Consider the following 23,274-nt stretch of genomic DNA (forward strand, 5'->3'; position numbering starts at 1 on the left):
GCTGGTTATTGACAGTGTATGTAGGGAAACCTTTGACTTTCTCCACAATGTAGAAAATAAAAGTATCTGACTTTAATTTTACATCTTGGGAAAAGTAAGAAGAATAAAGGGGCCCCTTATTAAGAGGATACTCTTCAAACAAAATACCTATACTTATGTAATTAAATACTTTGAATTTTAACATGTCCCATATATATATATATATATATATACTCTCTTTGTATTTTATAATATGTTTGTGCTGACTAGACATCCTATTCAAAGCACTTAAACGACATCCGCTTTCTCAGGAAGATATTTTTTGTACTTGTTGCTTTAGGGGATCATTATTTGAAAATAAGGAATTATTTGTCATTTGTATTAGCAGACTGGCTTTGAAATCATCCGTGACCCTTCAGTCAAAATATAACATGCTCTCTTTTATTTTAAACTGTAGTTGATCTAGTGTTCTAATATGTCTTTGTGAGAAGTATTGTATTGTCATAGCGTTGTCATAGCGACAGTAGGTATAGCGTTATAGTAGTTCCCTTACCAGAGAGAAATAGATGTTTTTTCTTTTTAATTAATAATATTAATAATCATAATAGCAATGGTAATAACAACTATTATTATCATTAACTTATAAATATTGTTATCATCATTATTGTTATGATTTGTGCTGTTGTTACCTTTTTAGCGTATATGAAAGAGAATTAATGCGGAAAAACTGAATAATTAAATCACTAAAATAATTTGCTATATCTGTAAATTCTCATCCTAACATATCAAATATGATGGACAACCCAGTGAACATTTACTTGATGCTGAAACACAATCGCGAGTCAGATAATTCAGAGACGTTCTCTGATTGAACATTTTACATTTTCCTGCTTTAACCATAAATCCATACCAAAAAAAGAGGAGCGTATCTCTTGATGTTGCATTGACTAACCTTTTAAAGATTAAAAGGCACCTTTTTGGGCCACTTGATTGTAACCACAAAACCAAAGGCTTCAACAAAAATAGGACAATCCTTAAATTCCCCCTCGAGAAAAAACTAGGGGTGCCGTATCAGAAAATAAATGAATAACAGCTACTTAACGGCTGCAAATTTTCACGTACTTTAAAGTTTTTCAGCAATATTCTACTCCTGCGCAAAGGACACATATCAGATTATTTTCTTTTTCGCTTTCTTTCTCAGAGTTGAAAAGAAGGGGAACTCAGTTTGACAGTCACAAGATCCTTGGCTCCCCACCTCCCTGCATTGAGCTGCAATGTACAGCCATGGATGTGCAGTATAAGCCTGCCTGCAGCATTGTTGTATGTGGCACATAGTTGTAACACCAATGGCTAGCAATGGGTCAGAAATCAAGACAGTGATGTACATGATATTATTCTGCCATTCAGGAATATGTTTAGCTGATTTGTATCTACAGTTAAGGGAAAACTCACAGAAGGAAAGTTGCTTTGTCATCTAGCACTGTACCTAACACACAACTGCACTGTGTTCTCTAAATGTGCTTCTTTTGTCATTTTCGACCTTTCATTTGTACAAGGTGCTGATCGTCAAGGATTACTAACTATTTTCTATAACCCGTTGTTTTTTTTTTTCACTTTGATCTGTTTATGTTATTGTAAATGTGCTATGGAAATAAATATGACTTCAACTGGCTAGACTATGTGGATTTGATGCATTATCCAATTAATCAGCAAATACACTTACTTGGACGTTTGTAAGAATTGTGCAAAGAGAAGTTATTTCCGTTTCAAAAATACCAAGACTTTTGAATGCTGGGAAATTCAATGACCTTGACGGGAGTAACATCCAGCTGAGTTTAAAACACACACATGTGTATAGAGGCGCACAAACAGAGTTTGCCAGTAGTCAAGCAGGTTTTTGAATTCTTGCTTGTGTCACTATGACATCCCCTGCAATGTGAAACAGGACACGATGGCCTTTCAACGACTGTTAAGCTAAATACCTGTCATGGCTACAGGGGGATTTTTGGACAATGGGGGAGAAAGCTTTATTTCTTTAAAAAGTGTAGTTTGGAAACTGACGACTTCTGAATAATGTGATTTTATTCTAGATATTTTTTTTAAGTGTCACTTGCAGGATCTGCTGAAAAATGTCAACTGTTAATAAACAAAACTATCCTTGAAAACACCATATGGCACACAACATTATAGTCAGTCATAGTTCCCCACCGTCACCGGCTGGTTTTTATTTATGATGGTAAAACACAATTCTTTAAAAAAAACAACAACCGAACAGCAGATTCAAATAAATATTATTCCTGACATTAACTGCATGGCTTATTACCATTACAATTGCTCATCTGCTCCATTTATTCTCAGTCATTTTGACCATTCAGGGACTTAATGTTGCTTCTTTGAAGCCTTGCCTTTGCAAATCTGCTGTTTTCTCGAATTGTGTAGAAAATAACTTATTGTGTCTTCCAGAGGAGTTGTACTCTGTGATCCGGCGCAGGTCATTGAACTTTTAGGTTTGTATTATAAAAACTAGTAGTCCTAAACTGTGGCAAAATTGTGTGGTCCGTTTGAGAAAAAACACAAGCGTGAAAGAAGACAAGGATCCCACTCAATCTGCATTGTTTACAATATTATGTATACTACGAACATGAAGTCAATATTTAATTTAAGGCCAAGCAGCGGTATTTCTTAATAGTGCATTTAGATGTCTTAATTTCTGACTTGAATTATCCCCCAGATCAAAAGACGATAGCTAATGATGCAATGTTGGCACGCTCACTGGACTACAGTCTTAACTCCAGTTTACCCTTGCAGTGACCTCTAGGGCTTGAATTAACAGGATCCAGCTCACCTGAATCCCTATTTCAAAGAAAATGACCCATGAGGCCGCAAACAAGGCCTGTTTACGCATCACAACAAGGAAAAATTCACAGTCACAGTCGGTGATAATTGTCTATCAAGTCCTCTTGCTACACCCACTAACATGCTAATGTAATTTGATTTGGTACACTCTACAGATTATCAGAACTGTCCACGATGGTCCCCTCGTCCCGGGCTCCGGGTATCATCTTCGGTGCGCCCTCTATAACTCGGCTAAAGCCTTGCTTCTCAGATATCTCTCCAGACAGAAAACGGCAATCGGATCTTTGTCCACATCAAACTTATTAGCAAAGAGGTGATGCTGCTGAATCATCCATTTCAGGTCCCCAGCACCATAAACGCATATCGATCTGACATGGGTGCCTTGGCAGAGCGGATACACAGCATCAACTGCTCCCAGTGGGCCTTCGTGCCATGCCCACTTAACCAGTCGTGCAATTGCATGGATGTCAGTCATGTCGTACTTTGTGTTGGGCCATGACGAGCCAGGAACCTCGGGGATCCGTTGAATTGTTGCCCACAGAAACTCATCCGGGCTGAAGGTATCCTTGGCCCACTCAATTAAATCCTGTATTTTTTTGTCCTCCAACACGCTACCAATGTAGCCTCTGCTCACAACGATGTAAGCATTTCCCGACAGGATAGGCAGGTTGTGAGGGGCCCGATCCTTTCTTTTTCCCGTGTCCTAGACAATTGAAAGACTCTGTTAACGATCTAACCAAAATCAGCAAGAATAAAACTTCCGTACCATGCGGTTGATCAAAATTTGTAATTTGGGGAATAATCTCTTCGGTAACTACCTTGATTTTCCCGTTGACAATATGGAAAGATTTTTGCACCCTCCACTGCTTATTCTTCGGCATTTTCTCTGACTCCATGCTATTGCGTCCATTCAGTGCACGTAACGCCCGCACCATCTCCAAGTTGGTCTTCAAGGGGAAATCCTGACCACAGAGGTTGATAAAGTATTTCCATTTTTTGCTTACGTTGTAAAGATCAGACATGCAGTTAATGTCAGCCTGGACACGAGGCCAGGCAGCATAGACCACGTCCTCCCTCCGGCTCGCCATGAAGACGTTTGGGAAACAGTTTGTGATTGCTGTGATTGCAGTAACAAAGGATGGAGGAGATTTCTTGTCCACGTGGACACAATAAAAATTTTGAGGTGCATAGATGGCTCGCAGCAGCCGCTCAAAATTTGACACCTACAGAGAGAAGAAATTCATTAATCATATTATTTAGGAGCGGGGTAATAATCGACGGTGTTTTAATCGATCATTTACAGGTTACGAACCTTATGATGCACAACCAATGAATAGGCCAAGGGGAAATCCTCCTCTTCACGACTCAATGGGAATGTCAAGTATTTTTTACTCATCTTGAAGTTCCTGCCAGACAGCAAAGACAGATGATGTACCATGTTTGGGAAATTACTTTGACATGCTTCTTTTTAGGATGGTGACAAAGGGGAACCGTACGTGCAGTCTTTGGTTGCATTGATGTAGTACTCATCCGAGACCTTGATATCCTTTAAGAATGAGTTCGTGATGGTGAGTAGCTTGGCGTCCTCCAGAGCCGCCTTGTCTCCTTGCAGGATTCCTGTACAGTTGCAAACTCTTTCCGGACCCCCATCCTCATCATTGTAGTCCAGCCAGCTATATCCAACACTGGAGGGAGTATTCCAAGCCAGCTTGGGCCCACCAAGAAGGGCAACCATCCACAATGATCCCACTATGACGACCAGCTTGAGCAGTCCGATCAATACTCTTATTGGCTTCATCTTTCACGACAGAATTAGAAGGCTTACTTAGATTTCTTTCATTATTAGTGTCAGTCGCTTACTTCTTCTATAAATCCCATTAAATGGGTGAATTATTGAAGCCTTTAATTTTCAATAGATGGAGAGCAATTTGCAATGCGTGTTTGCATTTTAATATTTAAATGGTTCCGGTTCAAGCTGAGCTGTTTAAAATTTGTGGAATTCTAGGTTTCTTTAAATATTGGGTCGAAAATTCCAGACAAAGGCTTTATTTTCTGGTAGCGTACAGGTGAGCTTCTTGCCAGCTTGAGCTTGATTGGTCAATTCTATGATTTCATTTATTAAAGGATGATGAGTCCCGTGAAAAAGTCTCTTTCGTTTTGGATCCGGACCAATTTGTCACTCTGTCGTCATACCTGGAAATGAAATCAAATTGAACTCATCCCTGTTAAATCTCAGGACAACATTCAGGTTCGTATTAAGATTATTTCAAACTGAACTGAACCCGGCAAATGTTAAAGGGCTGGAGTTTCAGACCGTCAATAAAACATTAAAAAAAAACAAAACAGAAAGACTTGATAAATGTAGACTTTCTGAAAACTAATCACATTCGAGACAGACATTTGGTTTAAAGCACTGCCCTTCCAAAATCTATGAAAAGTGTGGAGACTGCTACACGGACCGATCCCCGAACTGAAGGAGGAAATTATTTGCTTGAACTGATCATCCACTTTGAGCGGGTGAGTTTTGAGGGACTGTTACTTCAAGTGCTGCTTTCACCTTCATTAATTCATTTGTAGGTTAACCGTGACTTCGAAGGTGCACTGAGATTTGTTTGTCCATTTGTTTTCTTCATTTGAACTCATTCCTGTGACTTAATATTTTATTTAATTTTTGAATCCCCTGTGTGTTGTAACAACCGGCGAGTGACAGCACACACAGTAACATCCATTTTGGCGACAGTGGTACTCAGAGATTGCAAATATTTCTGGGATTGAAATATTGCATTTTTAATGCTCCATGTCTTCATCTTAAATGCATCTTGACTATACATTTAATCATTATTTTGTGAAATTTAGTTGCATAAGATTCAGTTGCTACCTATTTTTGCTTCCATATTAATGCCTCGCTCAGAGGCATTAAAACCATGAGTCATTTACGATAAATGTCGCAATCTTCAATTTGGGCACACCTTAAAGAACAATCGCAGTGAATTTGATCTCGTTATTTAAAATGATGTTGAATAATTCATTGGACCACAGTTATCCAGCTTTGTTTATATTTGAATGGTGTCAGTAAGGCTCGGAATTGTCCCTGATTGTATGAATTTTCAAGAGGCTCCATTGGCTCCATTAGCTCCATTGGAAATTGTTTGCAGAGAGGTTATTTCAAAAAGCAAACAGAGGCTGTCAAGAACAAACCAAAATTGCTATGGCCCTCAATATTTAACCACAAAATTTTGATTACACAATTGTCAACACTACGAAAACAATGAAAAATAAATATTGAAATACTGTCCAATAAATATTGAAATACTGTCCAACCTGAATAATTTTGACCGTTCACTATTCAGATAAATATTCTTGTATCTTTTATTTGAAACATTTCTATTTAAATTCTGAATATAATTGTCTGTATATTCATTCAAAAATTGGAATTTACATGATTTGGTTTTAACATTTTTCATTTTTTTATCATTTCCTCAACTGCAACTTTAATTTTTTAGCGCTCTTTTAAAACCGAGAGCCCTGACAACTCGTGATATGGGAAACACTGCGAAATCGATACAGTGACAAAGCTGACAAACATATGTAAACCCTTATTACCTTGATACCTCACATTGATATCGATTGAAAAAGGCGACTGAAAAGAGCAGCAATTGTAGGATTAGACTCCATGTTAACAAGGGGAGCATTCTGGTGCAGGAGGTTTAGCTTGCTGAACTTGTTCCTCCAGGTGCTATGCATTTGTCTGTCATATTCTGTTTTATTAACGTTCAAACCGAGTCTTGTTACAGCTCCCAGACAGTGTTATTTGACCGTGATTTGCAAGTCTGTTATCTTTTGCCACATTTAAAAGGAATCACTTGCATAAATTTAAAAATTCAGGAAGTAAATCAACTGTCTGAAGTCCCTTTCTCCATTCTATTTGTAACTCAGCTCAAATTACACAAACGACTACAAGTTTTCATCTGAATAGTGAAAGTTCAACATCTATGAAAGAAAAAAAGGCATTGGTCTGTGTTTAAAATATCATATTTGTTTTTTTTCTTCCCACTTCCCCCATTGGGAATATTAGAGCAGCGCAGCGGGCTCCTGTCACACTTTGAACACAGCAATTCCATTTTCAATATTAAAATGGAAGTTATTGAACAAGGTAAGTTTAAAACAAGTGTCTGGCAACTGCAGGAAACCAAGAAGTTGGAAGAGTGTCAACCACAATAAGGAGACCACAACTCCACAACACACACAGCAAACAAACATAAATGCATACCTTGATACTTTGACCTGTCATTTCTACTATTAGAATTGTTTCTTACCTTTTAGGCATAAAAGAGACCTAAGTATTTTTCCTTTTGTCTTCCTCTTGATCTGAACCTGTTGCTTTCACTACTCGTGATCTGAACTAATGCAAATGAGACTTTCAACTGGGAGGAATATTTGGCTTCTGAAAGCAGAAGTTCCTGTCAGGATGTCTTCAGAATAAAACACACTTCCTCCTCTATTTCATGTACAGTATATTGTGAAACTTCTCAAATAATACCTGTTTAGATCCTTCAAGCACAATAGGTTTTCAGGGTTTTTAGTTTCCTATTGAATGGGCTTGTAGTGCTTCTTGTCTTATGTTTAAGGATTTGAAACACAGAATGCAAATGTTTCAGTAATATTACATTGTGAAAAGGTGGTGAATCTCTAGCAGAGTATAATTCTGGTTAAATCTTGAAACTGGTAAAATTTATATTCAGGCTCTTAAGTCTTCACTTTCAATAACTGACGGAAGATTGCATTTTAGAAGTATTTTTATTTTGGGGGGGGTATAAGAGACTGTGGTGTATCTTCCTCTCAGGCTTGGCTTATTGCTTTTCACCCTACAGGGGTAACCTAAACATTGGCCTGTAACTGAACCATTGTCGGCCATGGCCCTGAAAATAAAAGGAAATGTGTCTGAAATTTGTCTTTGTGTTCTTTTTGCTTTTTCTCTGCTGATTAATACACTCGGTGTGAGCTGGCTGTAAGTGGAGTCATCATGTGTAATAGTATATATAATAGTTCTATTATTCCCTGTACAATGATTTCTTGTACAATAACCCTGATTTATGCATATTAATACCACATGCAATCATATGCATGTACTTGTAAATACACATGTATATCCATTACATATATTTTTACACACCTTAACTTTATTTTTATTTATTTATTCTGATCTTTACCTGCTTTATTTTATTTTTATTATTTGTTATTTTATTCTTTGTTTTTATGTAAAGTTCTGTTTTGATTCTTCTAAGATCAACTTTGTTGATCCCCTTTGGGAGAAATTCCTTTGTCACAGTTATAAAGTTAAAAATAAAAGAAAGAAAGAAAGAAATATAAATATAAAAAAAAGGCAGAGAGGCAGAAGATAGCAAGACATCCACAAATAAATAGACAGCAGATAACAACAACAAAATCAGGGATGATAATGGGGAACATCAAGGAACAGTGAGGATGACAAATACACAATCTGAACTAAACAACAATATGAATAGAGTGACAAAAATAAATCGCAATGAGTGAAATAAATAAACAAAAATAGGCAGGATTTGTGCGGGCTGGGACAAACAAGGAAAAGGGAGACAGCAGAGTTAGGACATGACGTGAATGGGTGAGGTAGTGAATGGGGACGGGTAGTGAGATTTTGGAATTGTGGAAGCAGCACAGATGCACCTCAGGCCGATCAGAGTTGTGTGCCGTCCAGACTGCTGTTCTACAGTCCGATGGCTGTGGCCAAAAAGGGGCGTCTGAAGCGTTCGGTTCTGCACCGGGGTGGGATGAACCGTTGGCTAAGGGAGCTGCACATCAGCTTGTCGTGAGGTGGATTGTCCAGATAGCTCCCGGTTTGGAGATGATCCAGGTTCAGTCCAACCGCTGAGTGGGTTTTCCTCACTATCCTATTGAGCCGATTGACCTCACCAGTCCTTGCACCGCCCCACCAGCACATTATACCGAAGAAGCGTGCGCTGGCTACCATAGACCGGTAGGTGGTCCTGAGAAACCCGCTACAGAACCCCAAATGATGTCCGTCTCCTCAGGAAGAACATCCTGTTCCAACCCTTCCTGTAGAGTGCATTAGTATTGTGTGACCGGTCAAGTTTATTGTTAATGTGGAACCCGAGGTACTTGTAGGAGTCCACTATCTCCACCTCCTCACCCTGGATGGTGATCGGTACCTGTCTCCTCCGATTCTTCCAGAAGTCCACAACCGCCTCTTTGGTCTTGGAGATGTGGAGAAGGAGATGGTTCTGATTGCTCCACTCAACAAAACTCACAATCAGACCTCTGTACTTACTCCTCCTCCTTCTCCACTTTACTCTGTGAGCTACTTTCAGATGGATGGATGAATTTGTAATGACGTTGTAAAGCTATCAATGTCAGTCATTTTAATCTACAGTAGTACTATTCACTTTTGAGTGCTCGCTGAAGAATTCTTTTATTGCCCTCTTGTGGTGAGAGTTGGTTATTGGCAGCCAATAACAGTTACAGGGGCATCGAAGGTGAAAATCCTCGTCCATTTAAAATCACTTGTAGTTCTTATACAATATATTTATTTATGGGAAAATTTACAAATGATAATCATTCACTTTTCACGGCTCTCAAGTAAGCGGGTGTTTTAAAACGGTCACTTCTCAATGATATAAATAAAACTGAACTGCTTTTATGTACCCTGAAGGCAACATAGGACCCTCGGGACAGGTGCTGCGTTTCCAAAAAGTCGTTCTTCCTGTAAAAACTGCAAACAGTAGCATTAAAAATTAATGATGTATAGGTTTTTTATTTTTATTTTTATTTAACCTTTATTTAACCAGGAAAAAAAGTCCTGTTAAGATTAAAAACCTCATTTACAAGGGAGTCCTGGCCAAGAGGTAGCAATAAGTTACAGACAGAACAATATTACAAACAGTTAAAAGAAGCAATTACAGTTTGACAAGTTGACCTCCAGTGTTCTCAGTTTGGTTTTAAAAGCATTTAGTGAGATAAAATTAGGGAGTTTCCAGTCTTTTTTAAGTCTGTTCCGTGCCTAGGTATGAGTGTTTGACTGTTAATGCAATGAAGTTGGTAATGCGTGTCATCCGTTATGCAACGCTCGTTTGGTGATGTTCATTTTTCTAAACAGTGCAAAGGGGAAAGATAGATGTAGTCTTCAGATAAAGACCCTTAAGGTGCAATTATAATGCTTTTCGGTATAGACTGTATGTAAATGGTTGAAGCTTCCCAGCATCCTTTGCTGTAACAGTTGGAACTTTATGAGCTTCCTACAGCTTAATGCTAAACCTCCCCAATTGTTTGTGTATTTGACCTATATTAGTATGTACGTGATGCACTAATCCGTGCTGTATTTTGACATAACGGAAGGCAGAATGAGGAGGAACTAAAAGCGTGACAGTTCGTATTGTGAATCAGAGAGCAAGTTTTCCCTGTTTGTTGTGTTCAATGACCTTCCAACGCTCAGTGTTATCTTTGCTCACAAGTCCTTGACTGTATTTGCTTATTGCTAACACAGGCTTCGCTACAGTATTTATGAATTCCAGAAACGTAATGTCTCATTTGTAACACTATATAGCTAATAAACAAAAGTAAAAGCTGTTTTTTTCCTATGGCCGACGCATGAATGTCATATCTTTTGTCATCGTTGTTTTTCGTGGTTGGTGGTTTTGAATGCGGAACTCAAAAAAAGGGTAAATTCCGACCACCGGTTTTACATTGAACGCAGCATTAGTCATGGGGTCACTGACGTCAGAGGAAGTGTAAAGTTGGCCGTTCGTCGAGGTCTCCAACACATGCGCATAAACCCGGTACCGACTTCGGGTCAGGGCTCCGCTCTTCACCTCGCCGCGGGTTCTGGGAGACAACGAGGACTGCCGTCTTTGGATACTAACTCAACTAAACCAGTTTAGATAACGTCGTTTAAAAAAAAACGGTTACTTAACCATTTAGCTAACCGTGGTCTTCTTAGCTAACATAGCGGGGGAACTTTGATCAACACTCCCCGTTGGGTGACGTTCAACTTGTCCGAATCAGTAACCGTCCGGCCTTGAACGAACGGGCAGTCGCCGAGAACCGGATCGACGCCTCACCGTCGCTAGCAGTTCCGTCCCCCTCCTCCCTCTGTCGAGGATCTAGTTGTGCACTCTCGTTAGCTAACCGGGATTTCCTGGTGTCGTTCGAGGTCATTCTCTTGCGTCCACCGGAAGAAAGGCCAGCAGCTGTTCGGAATGAAGAGCCTGCCGTACTTCTGCAGGGGGGAGGTCGTCCGAGGGTTCGGGAGGGGAAGCAAAGACCTGGGTATCCCCACAGGTAAGCCGGGGTTTTAACCTTTTCGCGAACCGATCCGTGGCCCGTTATGTATCCGGCCCCGGCTAATCTCTGGAGCGGTCTTTTCGACATGAGACGGTCAGACCCGATGTACATCACTCCCCGACCTCCCCAACAAAAACCGTGTGTCGGTGTTGGCGGGGTTTCTTCAACGGTCGTTGGTTTTTTTGGAAAAGAAACAAAATTATTACAGCTTTACTCGGGATTTTATCCCCGCCGATGACGGCAGCGGTTTACGCAATTCACCCAGAGGCGTGTCGTCTGCGGTAACGTGAACGGGATATTGAGTAACCACAACTGTCAGGTTAGAGAAGCTGAATAAAACATGTTGTGGGGTACAGAAAAAAAACATATAACAAAAAAAAACCAATGCCGTTGGAATTTGACTGGTAATGGGTAACACCGGATTCAAGGCAAATCTCTGAAACCATCTCCACACCACTGTTCTGTCAAGTATCGTCTCAGCCTCAGTCTTCACTGGAAACATGTTGTAGCTCCCTGTCAGAAGATCAATTAAGTATTTCTTTTACATAAAAGTGATGTTGAAATAGGAAAAGAAAATTATAATGATATTCCTGAATGTGACAGTGTTTCTAAAACTGGTACATCAAAAAGCACCAATCAGTTATGAGACATGTCGACTTGTGTTCTCGCCCTTTCCTCCAGCCAACTTCCCGGACTCGGTGGTGGACCACCTCCCGGCAGACATCGGCACGGGCATCTACTACGGCTGGGCCTGCGTGGGAAACGGCGACGTCTATAAAATGGTGATGAGCATTGGCTGGAACCCTTACTACAAAAACACTAAGAAGTCCATGGTGAGTACAAGAGTGGCAGCACTTTCAATCGTTTTAGTCAAAGCAGAAAAGGACAATGTATGAAGTCTTTGAAGGGTCATAATTTAGGCTGTTTGCAACAGTTGACTTAAGATGAGTTCAACTATCCATACTTTGTAATATCAAGTTTGCCGATTGCCCAAACACTGAAAAGCTCGCCTGTGCTCTTCAGTTGAGAGCAGTTACTTAGTTAAAAGTGAACTTTTGCTCCACTTGGCATGATTTCTAGCATTGTGATTTGGCATGCTCTTCTCTTGGTAATTTCTTTTTTTTTTTTTTTTTTTGTCAGCTTAACTATTGCTTAGACAATTGAGAATAGCTCATGATGTTTTGAGAAACTCGCAAAAAGAATCACCCAAGCCTCTTCATCCCCACAAGTATAAATGAAATCTCGTGCTTGTTTTTAATTTGTGTGTGATTAATTTCTTGATAGGAGACACATCTGATTCACACATTTAAGGAGGACTTTTATGGGGAGATCCTCAGTGTGGTCATGGTGGGTTACATCCGTCCAGAGAGAAGCTACGACTCACTCGGTAAGATCACTTTAAAACCCCTGCACGTCAGTTCTCACATCGTCCCCGTTAGACATTTTTGCACGTCTTCATCTTCTCCCCCGACTCTGTCCCCACAGAAGCCCTCATCACAGCCATCAACAATGACATCGATGAAGCCAAGGTCCAGCTGGAGCAGCCGGAGCATCTCAAACTGAGAGGGGACAACTTCTTCACCGGTTTTTCCTCAGAATTGCCTTCCAGCACGGCGTCCACGTCACAGAACATCATGAATGGCCACTGACAGCTGGCTGTGACTGCAGCACTTTACACATATGTTCACACACAGTCACACATCAGAACAACTCACAGAATTCTGTATCCAAAGAGGAGCGTGCAAAAATACTCATTAGAATGCACAGTCTCATGTTAAGACTTCATAGCTGTTACTATGGTTATCCATGGGTTGCCATAAACATCATGTCGTTGTTAATCTCATACTGTGTCTTTAATAAGTCAACAGTGCTGAAAGAGCTGCTCAGTTTTCTTGTTAGTGTAGAATCCCACCATATTGCCTCATCAAGGAGCAAAACCCGTACTAAAAGTGTTGTATTCATCTCTAAATAAACAGCACAAAATGACAAGACTACCGTTGTGAAGAGTAATGGACATATTTGTGATAATTGCCTTTTCGGTTAGACATCAGGTGGATCCTTGGACAGTCAGGGCATTATTATGTGACTATATGCAGTAGTGTTCGTGTGAAGACAGGGAAATTAAATTCTATAAGTAGTATCAAAGAATTCTTGCTGTGTCTGATATCCCTCTTGAGGAAAAGCCCATTCAGTGTGAGTGAAGTTGTTACTGCCCTTACCAAGTACCGAATGTTTTTTTTTGTTATTTTATACAATACTTTTAATTATAGTGGCTTCGCTACCTTTGAAGAAATAAATACTGTCAGCATCTCATCCTATAGAATTAAGTGATTCTACTTAATCGAGGCTGGGAATGCAAATGAGAGCTGACGCTTCAGTTAACAGTTTTCTTGTGTCCTGTTGTTAAATATTGATAGGCGGTAGAGTGAAGTCCGCAACTCCTGATTCCTGCTGATTAAGACAGCTGTCTAAGAGAATGCCACCGCACCACTCGAAATATGAGGATACTAACACAATGAGCACTGTCATGTCAGTTTCATGGTAATATTACATATTCAAATACTACTGCTAGACAGTATGTTGTTCCTAGGACTGTGTGTGCGCCTACACCCCTTGTGTTTTAGGTTTTATGAAAAGTAAAACTTGAAGGGTGTACATTTTTAATGTAAATGGTCTGTATTTAAAGAATGAATTGCATAGATCTATCTTTGTAAATTTGCATTTTAAGTTTTATTGTATTTTAGATTCTTACAATGTTGTCTGGGGATAAAATCTATGACTGCATTTTTATTTTTACTATATATGACCTCATAGTTGTTTTTCTTTCACAAGCAGGGCCTAACTGTCAGGCCCACATCTGTTCTCACACATTTGTTGTGAGTATTGTCTTTTTTTTTTTTTTTTTGGTAAGTTTCAATTCACACTGTAAGCAGCACTTAACTGTTTTAATTGGTAAACCAATCCCACCGCTAAATACAGCTTCAGTGTTAAGTCTATGTTAACAATCCACGATGGTTTTCACCCTTTGAAGCACTTAATCTGCTGGAGGCTATTCAGTGTAGTTTTGATAATGATGTTCTGCCTTGCAAACCCGTCAGACCCTGCAACAGTTCCCACCTCCGTTTTATTTTGTATATATATTTTATAATCCCTAAAATGTTTGGAGGATGTAATGCAGCAGGTTCAAATGTCCTTGAGAATCATTTGTTGCGAATATTTATTCCATTTATCACAGGGACCATGTTTTTGTGCAAAGATTCAGAGCCCGTTTTATGTTTTCCTCCATGTGCTTTTATTAAGCAAATAAATGATTTGATCAGAGTATATTTGCAGTTCGGTGGGTTTTTTTGGTCTCAATTTCTGCATTATCCTCACCGCCCAATAAGGGTAATTCTTAAGTTCTGTCTTTTCATAGATTTGAGAGCAAAGATGAAATCAACCCGCCTTTCAGTCGAAGTTACATCAGGATTCTAAAGATGACTGATATCATGAATCTGGTAAAGCTATTGTTTTGCTTATTGTGGTGGGGAAATCCATTGTTGTGCGTTTGGGTAGTTAGAAATTCAGAGAAAAACAAAACACATACCACGAAAAAACAATTAGCAAGAAATGAGTGTGCAGTTATAAAAATATGATTAAAGTATCACAAAGATTTTTTTAATTTCAATGCTTGTGAAAGCAGCACTTGCAAATACTTAAATAAAAGTGATTGAACCAATACCGACCAATAGTTGATGTTTCTGTATCCCCCATCCAGCAGATGTTCTTCAGTACATAATCAATTATAATTTATACCAAAAAACTCTGAAAACTAGATAATATTTCACATGTTAGAGACTCAATAATTTGAGGATATGTTTACATAATAAACTAACAAACTGAATATACCGTTGCAGCTGCCTAGATGAGAACAAATTATCTTGACATTCAAGGTCAACAGCTCCGCCACAGCTGTGCAGCCGCACATCTGTGCATTTATTTTTCACACTTTCACTTGACAAATCAAAATCAACTTTGTTGTGAAACACTCTTTCGCAGCACAATATACCTCAACCTAGAACATACAAGTCCTCGATATTTGGTCTACACGCCTTCCAGTTAAGACAGATTTGGGGCCTTTATCTCAGAGAGGCAGCTGTGCTCTGTGTGCAACTGCAAAGGCAGTCTGCCATCTTGAAGTCGACTTCTAAAAATGTGCAGACAAAACAAAAGAAGAGTTTGACTGGAAAAAGTTTCCGTGTGATGTAAACAATTTCAAAAAGAAGAAAAACGTGAAGAGAAAGCACAAGATTACAGAACACATTGTACTATTTGATTTTTTTTTTTTTTTTTAAGGTGCGACTCGCACAGGGCCAACTTCAGACTGAAAGCTTCAGTGACACGAAGTAGTGCGAGCTGATAATGTCAATTCCGAATGCAACATTAACTGACAGGGCCATTAGAGCATTCACGACAAAGTAGTTTACGTGAGTGCCTCACATGATTCGCTGAAGCGAATCTACAGCAGTGAGGAGAAAAACAAGTGTGTGAGATAAATAATTTGCAAATCGATCACCGTTTCATGATTTTCACGATATTCACATTGAACCGACCGCCGAAGCGAAAATAGATGCACAACCAAGTTTGTGAGATGCTCATTACATAACTTCGTGAGCAGTACATCAATTTGAACAACAGTGTACCACGAGTAATATCATTTTGTTGGCCTGATGGGATCACAAAGGGCACACAGAATTTCCGACAAAAAAAATTGGTAATTTATTCAAATGACAGTTACGCAAGATGAATCGAATCAAGCATTTCCAATAAAAATAGCAACTGGTAAGTGAATAATTTGACTTGTATGCATTAGAGATTAGATCTCTGCACAGAACGGAGAGGAAATAAACATCCGATTTTCACCGCCCTCTCTTCAGTGTCTTTTCATCTGTAGGAGTAGCTCTCGTCATCATACTCTAGATCGATCTCTTCGTCGTCCAGGAGTCCGTACTTGAATTTCCGATACACCGTCCCGTCCTGCCCCATGTACACGATATCATCCTCCTCGTCCACCATGTCTTCCTCACATTCAATTATTCTGTCGCTGTAGTCTCCGAATGAGGAGACGGTGGGCTGCGAACCCACGTCTCCGCTCGAATTTAGCTTCTCATAACCCTCCGCCTTCGTTTGCGGCATCCCAATGAGCGTGTGCGATCGGGATCTAACTTGGAGGAAGATGAAAAGCCCCCCGGCCGTAAAGAGAATTATAAAGACGGAAGTAGTGACGAAGACTTTGGCGCCGCCACCTTCGGCCTCCAAGTCGTCTGCGCTCCTCATCACATAGTTGACACCCAGAATGCACTCGACTGAAAACAGATGAAGAAGATGATTAGGTTACATAAGGGAAATCTAATTCTGTCTGAATCATCCGTGCGTGACATCAATTCTTTCACAAGTTTCTCATTCATCCTGGATAATGCAAAGAGAAAAGGTATTTAATACTATTGGACAGGGAAGAAGGAAGATGAACCCTTCCAATCACAAAAATCAAGAGTAGAGACTCTCCTGGGTTCCTGCTGTCTTCATTTCCAGGGTTTCAACTCCGGCTTCATTGCAGGCATGTGGATTGTTTTCAGGCCAGGATCAGGGTCACACTTGAATTGCATTGATTTATTTCCAAATGAAAGCACACACACACACACATTTTTCCCCGTTGGCTGTATAAATATATCAATCCTCCGAGGCCGCGGTAGAATGTCGATGATGGTTCAAATACCGGCCGTGATGATGGCAGCCATCTTTCATAAAACAAGGCTTCCGTAAAAGACAGTTTGTCCTTCAAATCTAGGGGTGGAACTGGTGAACAAGTATAAATAGTGACAAAGTCCAGTGACAAACCCACTGTCCATAGTGACTGAATAATTTGTAATCAGAACTTTGAACCGTAGGTTAGAATTCAGAAAAACAGCAATAACTAAACATTTAAAAACTTCTTGGATGCTTTCATAGTTCTTTAAAGTGTTCTTGTCTAAATTGGGAAAGAGTAACATTTCACACATGAATAATGATAACAAATAATGAAAACAACAACAATAATTACTATATTGTTATCATGATCAATACTACTAATAGCAATAATAATAATATAATGTCGATAAAAATGATGACTAGAATGATAAAAAATATAATAACAAATACCAGAATTTGGCCCAAAGAATTTAAAAGAACGTATTGTTTTCAAACTGTTGCATACATTAGTGACAAACAGTTGAAATTACAAGGTTAGTTTGTTTTTATTCTATTTTCGTTTGATGAACTGTGTGCCAAGCTAAATCGATAACTTGCTGCATCATCAATGCCCTCGAGCAGCATCTTTTCCGTATCTGTCGCATCATTTTGTCACTTGGAATTCAGCTTTGTAGTGAATTTCACGGTAAAAGGAGATTTTTAAGGCCTTGGTTTTCTTGGTTGGATTGTGATATTCCTGCTGTGACTCTCTTGCCTCGTGATCCGGCACTAATACGTTTTGCCATTGGACAAAAACCAAATCAAGACAGAAAAGGAGCCAGCTATTGAGTAAAGATTTACAGAGCAACCATAACTAAAAGAAGATCCCATTGAAAATGAGACTAATGATTCGCGTACAACACTCGTCTCTTCTGATCGCATTCACAAATCCAGAGGGAGAATGCGGTCTGCCAAAAGGACACAAGGGTCTTCATTGATGGACCGATGTTACTCGAGCCGTTCTGTGACTTCCAGTTCTTCACGATTTACCTCGTGAGGCCTCGCAGTCACAGCACTCCCAGGGTAGTGGCGCGTCAGGTCGGCGAGCTTCTTCCCCGCAGCAGCTCAAGCAGCGTCCGTCCTCGGCCAGTATTTGCAGGACGGGACACAGAGTGCAGTTCCGGATGCCGGGACCTCTGCAGTCAAAGCAGGCCGGGTCGCAGGCGCGGCAGTCGGGGTCGTCTCTCTGAGATTTAGATGCCTGGAGCGACGATGGAGCAAGTCACACAAAATGAGTCTGCACCATATCTTTGTTTCGAGATTTTTTTTTTAATTGTCACTGTTCAGGCACAGTGAAATTTTGCAATGAGAGCTCCTGGCTCAGAGCATGTACGGGTTTTTTTTTTTTTTTTTTAAATGAAAATAAATAGGCTGACAAGTTATTTACATAGTGCGCAGTTGTATACATGGTGTGGATGACATGAAGGGTGATATGAGTGATACCAGATGCTTCGTCAGACATTTTCATTCATTTGTAAATTCAGTCATTTGTAAATAACAATTGTTATTTACCGCCCATTTGAAAAAAGCCACGACAATTTATAAATGTATGCTAAGAATATGATGAACCCCGTTCTAGAGGACATTTTCAGCCGCTTCTCACCTGTGAAGCAGCATAGAAGCCAGTCAGACACCGAGACTCACAGATGCTTCCCCCCAGAAGTGTGTATCCATCATAGCAGGACTGGCAGGCTAGAGCACCACCATCTGGGCAGACACACACACACACACGCACGCACACACGCACGCACGCACAGATGCAGAAGCAGGGAAATTTTATGTGGCTGGGGATTTATCAAATGTCATCACATGGGTGAACTGGAGTTTCCAAATGAACACACAATAGAAGAGAGTCATGTGTCACAACCGATAAAATCTGAATAGAGACGGGTTTGAGGTAACGGGTAGAATTTCCTTGATCCCGGAAAATCTCGAGGCCTGACACGGGCCGTGAAATTGAAACAAGATCTCGTTAAAGAACAAAAAAAAAAAAAACGAACAAAAAAAAAAAAAAAACACCCTTTTATTCCCAAGTTCTAAAAATAATAATGTATCTAGTGTGATGATAATAAAAATATGGTGAAACCACAAAACAATCAAATAAAAGTGTTTACCCCTACAGGTCCTGCAGGTGGGGTGACACCTGAGGCACGTCCTGCTCCAGCTGTGGTGGTAATAGCCTGCAGGGCAGCTCTTTACACACTGTCCCGTCTTCTTCATGAAGAAATATCCTGTCCGACAGTTCAGGCATTGTTTGCTGCTGGGGCCCCAACAACGGCTGCAAGCCGGGTCACAGCGCTCACACGTCTTGCTGCTGGTGTTTCCATAGTTACTGGAGAAGAGATTCATTATTTGGTTTTATATATACACTTCTAATGATCAAGGGGAGAAGATGTGTGCGTGTGTGAGAGTGTGTGTGTGTGTGTGTGTGTGTGTGTGTTACTCTAACCTCTCTGAACAAGACTGGACACAACTGCTTCCCTGCTTAAAGAACCCAGGTTTGCATTGGACACATTGCACGCTGTGGTGGCCGACACATGATTCGCAGCTGAAATGACAGCGTTCACAGATCTGCTTGTCTCTGTCCTCTGGGTAGAAACCTACAGGACACTCTTTTACACAAGTAGTATCTGTGGACAGACACACACACATTTCAAAAGTGCTCGGTTTCAAAATGTGGCACTTGTTGTTCTTGTCATAAATATGATGAAACCAAGATTTTCTTTTTTAAAACATACTCAGTAGGAATTTAGGCATGTTGCAGCTGAGGCAGAGTTGCGGGCCCGGTCCCGAACAGCGGTGGCAAGATTTGTGGCACTCTTGGCACTCTTCGTTCTTGTCCATATAGGAGGTGAGAGGGCACTCACTGTACCACACACAATGTCCGTTGGCGTCTTTCCGGTGTTTGGCGTTGCAGCTCAGACAGGATGAAGGCCCGTTGCCGGAGCAGGTCAGACATGATGGGTCACAATCTGAGGGAATGGGAATTTAAGAGGCACGGTATCTTGACCCCATTCCATGAAAATATACTGATTAACACACACTATAGTTAACATTACTTAAGTTAAAATGTTTATGAGCACAGACAAAAATGATCCGACATGCTTTAACATTCTTTACTATTATGCGGGAAATTTATTTTGCAGGAATGTCATAATCTCTTGTGCATTTTTATAATTGTTGTCATATAAATTATATTCTAGATTTATATGCAATTGATATGAAAATATTAAAATAAAATGATCTAAATATGTAATGCATTACGTGTGTGTTTCTGTGTGTGTGAACACTGTGTATCAGTTTAGTTGTATTTGTAGGGCAGTTATACATCTGTAGTTTCCAAAAGGCCTTGCTGTCATCATGAGTTTTCTAAAGTGACGTTGCATCAACATTGCGATATTACTTCGTTCTGAAGCAATAAATGACTCTCTGTGCACCCAATTTAGTTTGTGAAATTAAGCTAATAGTTTTAGACAATAGTGAGTTATTTGCAATCTTCAGCCAGCTTACCTCTGCATTCATTGACAGTCTTGTCATGGAAAGTACTGTCGGGACACGAAGGAAGGCACTCCCCGTTGTAACGCACAGCTTTCGGGTTGCGACACACTAAACAGTCATCCACATCCGGCCCGTCACAGGAGTGGCAATCGGCATGGCAACGCACACACTCCTGCTCTTTTTCACTGGCAAAGTAGCCGGTCGGACAATCATCCACACACTTGTCTTCATGCAAGAAGAAGTAATCTGCACATTCTATGAAAAAAAGGAAAGTAAAAGTGTAACTGATAATATCTTTTGCGTTAAAAAGCCCTATTATGCTAAATCTGGGTCAGTGTGTTAAAAATAGTGAATTTATCCATCACTGAAATTCAGGGATAAACGGAACATATGTAGTACTATTTGCGAAGACACCGAATTTTTAAGTCTCCCTCAGCCAAGTCTTACAGAAGAGGACCACCATCATACCTGTCAGAAAAGTCAAACCGGGCCGACATGAATGTCAATCACCCTTTCGCCTCTCGCTCCAACGGTCATCAAGAGCTTTGAACAGATTTTAACGGATTAATGCAGGCCTCACGCTCATCTTGGACCCCACTGTATCATCTGGAAATCCCAAAAACCTCCTCCCAGACAGAAATTCTTTGGTTGGGGGCAGCTGAGGCTACTGGATGTGAACACGAGCATCTGCAACTGGTTCTTGGCCTGGTGTGCATCCGATCTCCTCAGGCTCCTGCACTGAATCCTTCATTGTTCATTTTGTTTACCCATGACTCTTTTTGCCAGATTCAAAAACAAAACAAAAAAAAAAAAAGCTTGCAGGCAATACCACAGGACTTGGCCTTATTTGAATCAAGGATGAGTCTGACTGCAGAAGCAGGGTAAAACAGCTGCTAGCCTTGTGCCAAACACATAATCAAGGAGATTATTTTAGAAAACTGACTTATTGAAGATCATTGGACAATCATGGTCGTGGGTGGTCTTTCCATGATTGTCCAATGATCTTCAATAGGCCCATTGTGAAGGGAATTAAATGAAACAAGGTCCTAGCAGTATTATTGACTGATCTCAGTCAACCGCATCACTGCCGTCATCAAAACGGCCTGGCACTGACGCCGCACGATCGACATCGGACTCACACCCAACCTCCTTCTTCAGCAACCATCTTCATGACACCATATATAAGCTTTTTTTTTTTTTTTTTTATCCTCATGGTCAGAAGCCAAAGGAGAAAGAGCTCTTAACCACAGCAGCGAGGACGACCGTGGAGATTGTCAGTGATTTTCTACCATTTCTACAGGACGTTTCCCCCCAGCGTTTTTCCTGCAGCATCTCATCATCCTTCCAACAGACAATTTTCCCAACAAGACGTCCGGTAAAAGATAAAGCATTGACTCAAGAACCGCTGGATTATTGAGCACGAACACGCAACGGACGTTCTGGGCAAATGTTGTGATTTATACACACACATACATACGATAGTCCTTCATATGTTCAGCTCAGGTCCACAACCTTATTGCAGTAGCATCAGTCTCCTTGACAACGCCTCTCCTCCCTTCATTCTTACTCTGACACAGTCCATCTTGATTGCAGGTTTTGCAGTCAGCAGGACAGCGATAGCACTCCCTCTCTTGGCTGTAGTAACCCTCTGGACAGTAAGCCCTGCAGGAGCGGTCCAACAGCAAGTACTTTTCTTCACAGCTTAGGCAGTGAGAGGCGTTTCCACTGCAGGACGCGCACTCGGGAGCGCAGGGCTGGCACACACCGTTCTGAGGAAAGCCTCTTAAAAGGAGGGATGACACAGGAAGTGAGGAGTTAAATCCGATTATACAGAGACGATGTATTTTCATTTGAAGGTAAATCAATCATAAAACACCTTGGACAGTCCACTACACACACTCCATCGTGAAGGTAAAGCCCGTCCCGGCAGCGGTTACATTGCTGGGTGTCACGGCACAGCGTGCATCCTTTTGAGCAGTCCTCACAGCGTCCGGACGTCGTGTTGCTAAATGTACCGGCGGGACAACGAGACGTGCACGTCTGTCCGGCCATCAGGAAATGACCTGTGTGAGAACGTGTTGCCGTGGAATCAGGTGTTACATGCCAGTGTGGATCAAGATGGCCGATGCCCTTTGCACAATGTCGGAGTTGAAAATCTAGATTTGTATTTTGCAACTTCAGTCCCATTTTTTAGTTTGCCTATCATTTTTTTTTTCTCAGCAGAGTCATTTAATTATTTCCCAAAATAAAGGGCAAGTGATAGCCCATCGAGAAACTGCCTAAACAATAAAGAAAAAAAAAGGCAGGCGTTTTTAAGTTACAAGTACAAGATAGCTGCTATGAAAGTACCCCCCAAATTTATTGGAAAGTATTATTGACCAAAAAATGTTTAAATTCTTAATTTATTCAAATTCCATTTTCAGATCATTGATAATGTTGCATCTGAAAGGAGGCTGGATAAATTCATTTATTCACACCTCCTGCCCGGAATCTACTCTAGGTATGGGCATACTTCTTTATTTGTGACACTGGTTGTAAGTGAACAAAAAAACACAACAAGCAGGTTTTCCAAAACAAACAAACAAACAAAAAAATATGTATTTTTTAAAATATATATATTATATAGAGAAATATGGCTATCTATAGAAATGTATTTTTATATATATTTGATGTATTATAAAATGTATACATATATATTTTGTGAATTTTGTGTACACATAAAATAATTGTGTGTATATATATATATATATATATATATATATATATATATAACAAAATCATCAAACATAATTAGCAGGTTCCCCCCTAAATAATCTTATTTCATATAGATATATACATACA

The 23,274-nt window shown here is 40.2% G+C and overlaps 4 protein-coding genes across 7 annotated transcripts in view; 2 read left to right on the forward strand and 2 right to left on the reverse strand.

Moving 5' to 3' along the window:
- Positions 1-1,651, forward strand: part of LOC147218323 (uncharacterized) — a 39,665-nt gene extending 38,014 nt beyond the window's left edge. For all 4 annotated transcript variants that reach the window (XM_086173782.1, XM_086173784.1, XM_086173785.1 and 1 more), the window contains one exon: positions 1,181-1,651. In XM_086173782.1, the coding sequence (XP_086029908.1) occupies positions 1,181-1,208 (28 nt within the window). In that variant the 3' untranslated portion in view covers positions 1,209-1,651. The remainder of the gene's footprint in view (positions 1-1,180) is intronic.
- A 524-nt stretch (positions 1,652-2,175) lies between these two features.
- Positions 2,176-7,270, reverse strand: LOC147218324 (beta-1,3-galactosyl-O-glycosyl-glycoprotein beta-1,6-N-acetylglucosaminyltransferase-like). Its single transcript, XM_086173787.1, has 5 exons — positions 7,152-7,270; positions 4,332-5,028; positions 4,148-4,241; positions 3,654-4,058; positions 2,176-3,538 (listed from the first exon to the last, which is right to left on the reverse strand). The coding sequence occupies exons 2-5, from the start codon at positions 4,631-4,633 to the stop codon at positions 3,056-3,058; spliced, it is 1,284 nt and encodes a 427-aa protein (XP_086029913.1). The 5' UTR covers positions 4,634-5,028; positions 7,152-7,270; the 3' UTR covers positions 2,176-3,055.
- A 3,354-nt stretch (positions 7,271-10,624) lies between these two features.
- Positions 10,625-13,158, forward strand: rfk (riboflavin kinase). The gene is made up of 4 exons (XM_086173652.1): positions 10,625-11,166; positions 11,851-12,002; positions 12,454-12,556; positions 12,655-13,158. The coding sequence occupies exons 1-4, from the start codon at positions 11,085-11,087 to the stop codon at positions 12,816-12,818; spliced, it is 501 nt and encodes a 166-aa protein (XP_086029778.1). The 5' UTR covers positions 10,625-11,084; the 3' UTR covers positions 12,819-13,158.
- An 894-nt stretch (positions 13,159-14,052) lies between these two features.
- Positions 14,053-23,274, reverse strand: part of pcsk5b (proprotein convertase subtilisin/kexin type 5b) — an 82,874-nt gene continuing 73,652 nt past the window's right edge. Inside the window, exons 29-37 of the mRNA XM_086173650.1 lie at positions 22,310-22,496; positions 22,001-22,215; positions 20,446-20,688; positions 19,674-19,907; positions 19,385-19,565; positions 19,050-19,267; positions 18,539-18,642; positions 17,926-18,136; positions 14,053-16,514 (exon numbers count right to left, since the gene is read on the reverse strand). Of these exons, the coding sequence (XP_086029776.1) occupies positions 16,093-16,514; positions 17,926-18,136; positions 18,539-18,642; positions 19,050-19,267; positions 19,385-19,565; positions 19,674-19,907; positions 20,446-20,688; positions 22,001-22,215; positions 22,310-22,496 (2,015 nt within the window). The 3' untranslated portion in view covers positions 14,053-16,092. The remainder of the gene's footprint in view (positions 16,515-17,925; positions 18,137-18,538; positions 18,643-19,049; positions 19,268-19,384; positions 19,566-19,673; positions 19,908-20,445; positions 20,689-22,000; positions 22,216-22,309; positions 22,497-23,274) is intronic.

Source organism: Fistularia commersonii, chromosome 26 (genome assembly GCF_037954325.1).
Source record: "Fistularia commersonii isolate RoL2024-O1a breed Wild chromosome 26, RoL_Fcom_v1.0, whole genome shotgun sequence".
Taxonomy (NCBI): domain Eukaryota; kingdom Metazoa; phylum Chordata; class Actinopteri; order Syngnathiformes; family Fistulariidae; genus Fistularia; species Fistularia commersonii.

What these genes read in the sequence shown, in the direction of transcription:
- LOC147218324 (XM_086173787.1), bottom strand. Translation starts at nt 4,633, where the DNA reads ATGAAGCCAATAAGAGTATTGATCGGACTGCTCAAGCTGGTCGTCATA. An exon ending in CATTGGTTGTGCATCATAAG is followed by an intron (nt 4,059 to 4,147) that starts GTTCGTAACCTG and finishes TTCTCTCTGTAG; the next exon opens with GTGTCAAATTTTGAGCGGCT. An exon ending in TTGTCAACGGGAAAATCAAG is followed by an intron (nt 3,539 to 3,653) that starts GTAGTTACCGAA and finishes TCAATTGTCTAG; the next exon opens with GACACGGGAAAAAGAAAGGA.
- rfk (XM_086173652.1), top strand. Translation starts at nt 11,085, where the DNA reads ATGAAGAGCCTGCCGTACTTCTGCAGGGGGGAGGTCGTCCGAGGGTTC. An exon ending in AAAACACTAAGAAGTCCATG is followed by an intron (nt 12,003 to 12,453) that starts GTGAGTACAAGA and finishes ATTTCTTGATAG; the next exon opens with GAGACACATCTGATTCACAC. An exon ending in GAGAAGCTACGACTCACTCG is followed by an intron (nt 12,557 to 12,654) that starts GTAAGATCACTT and finishes CTGTCCCCACAG; the next exon opens with AAGCCCTCATCACAGCCATC.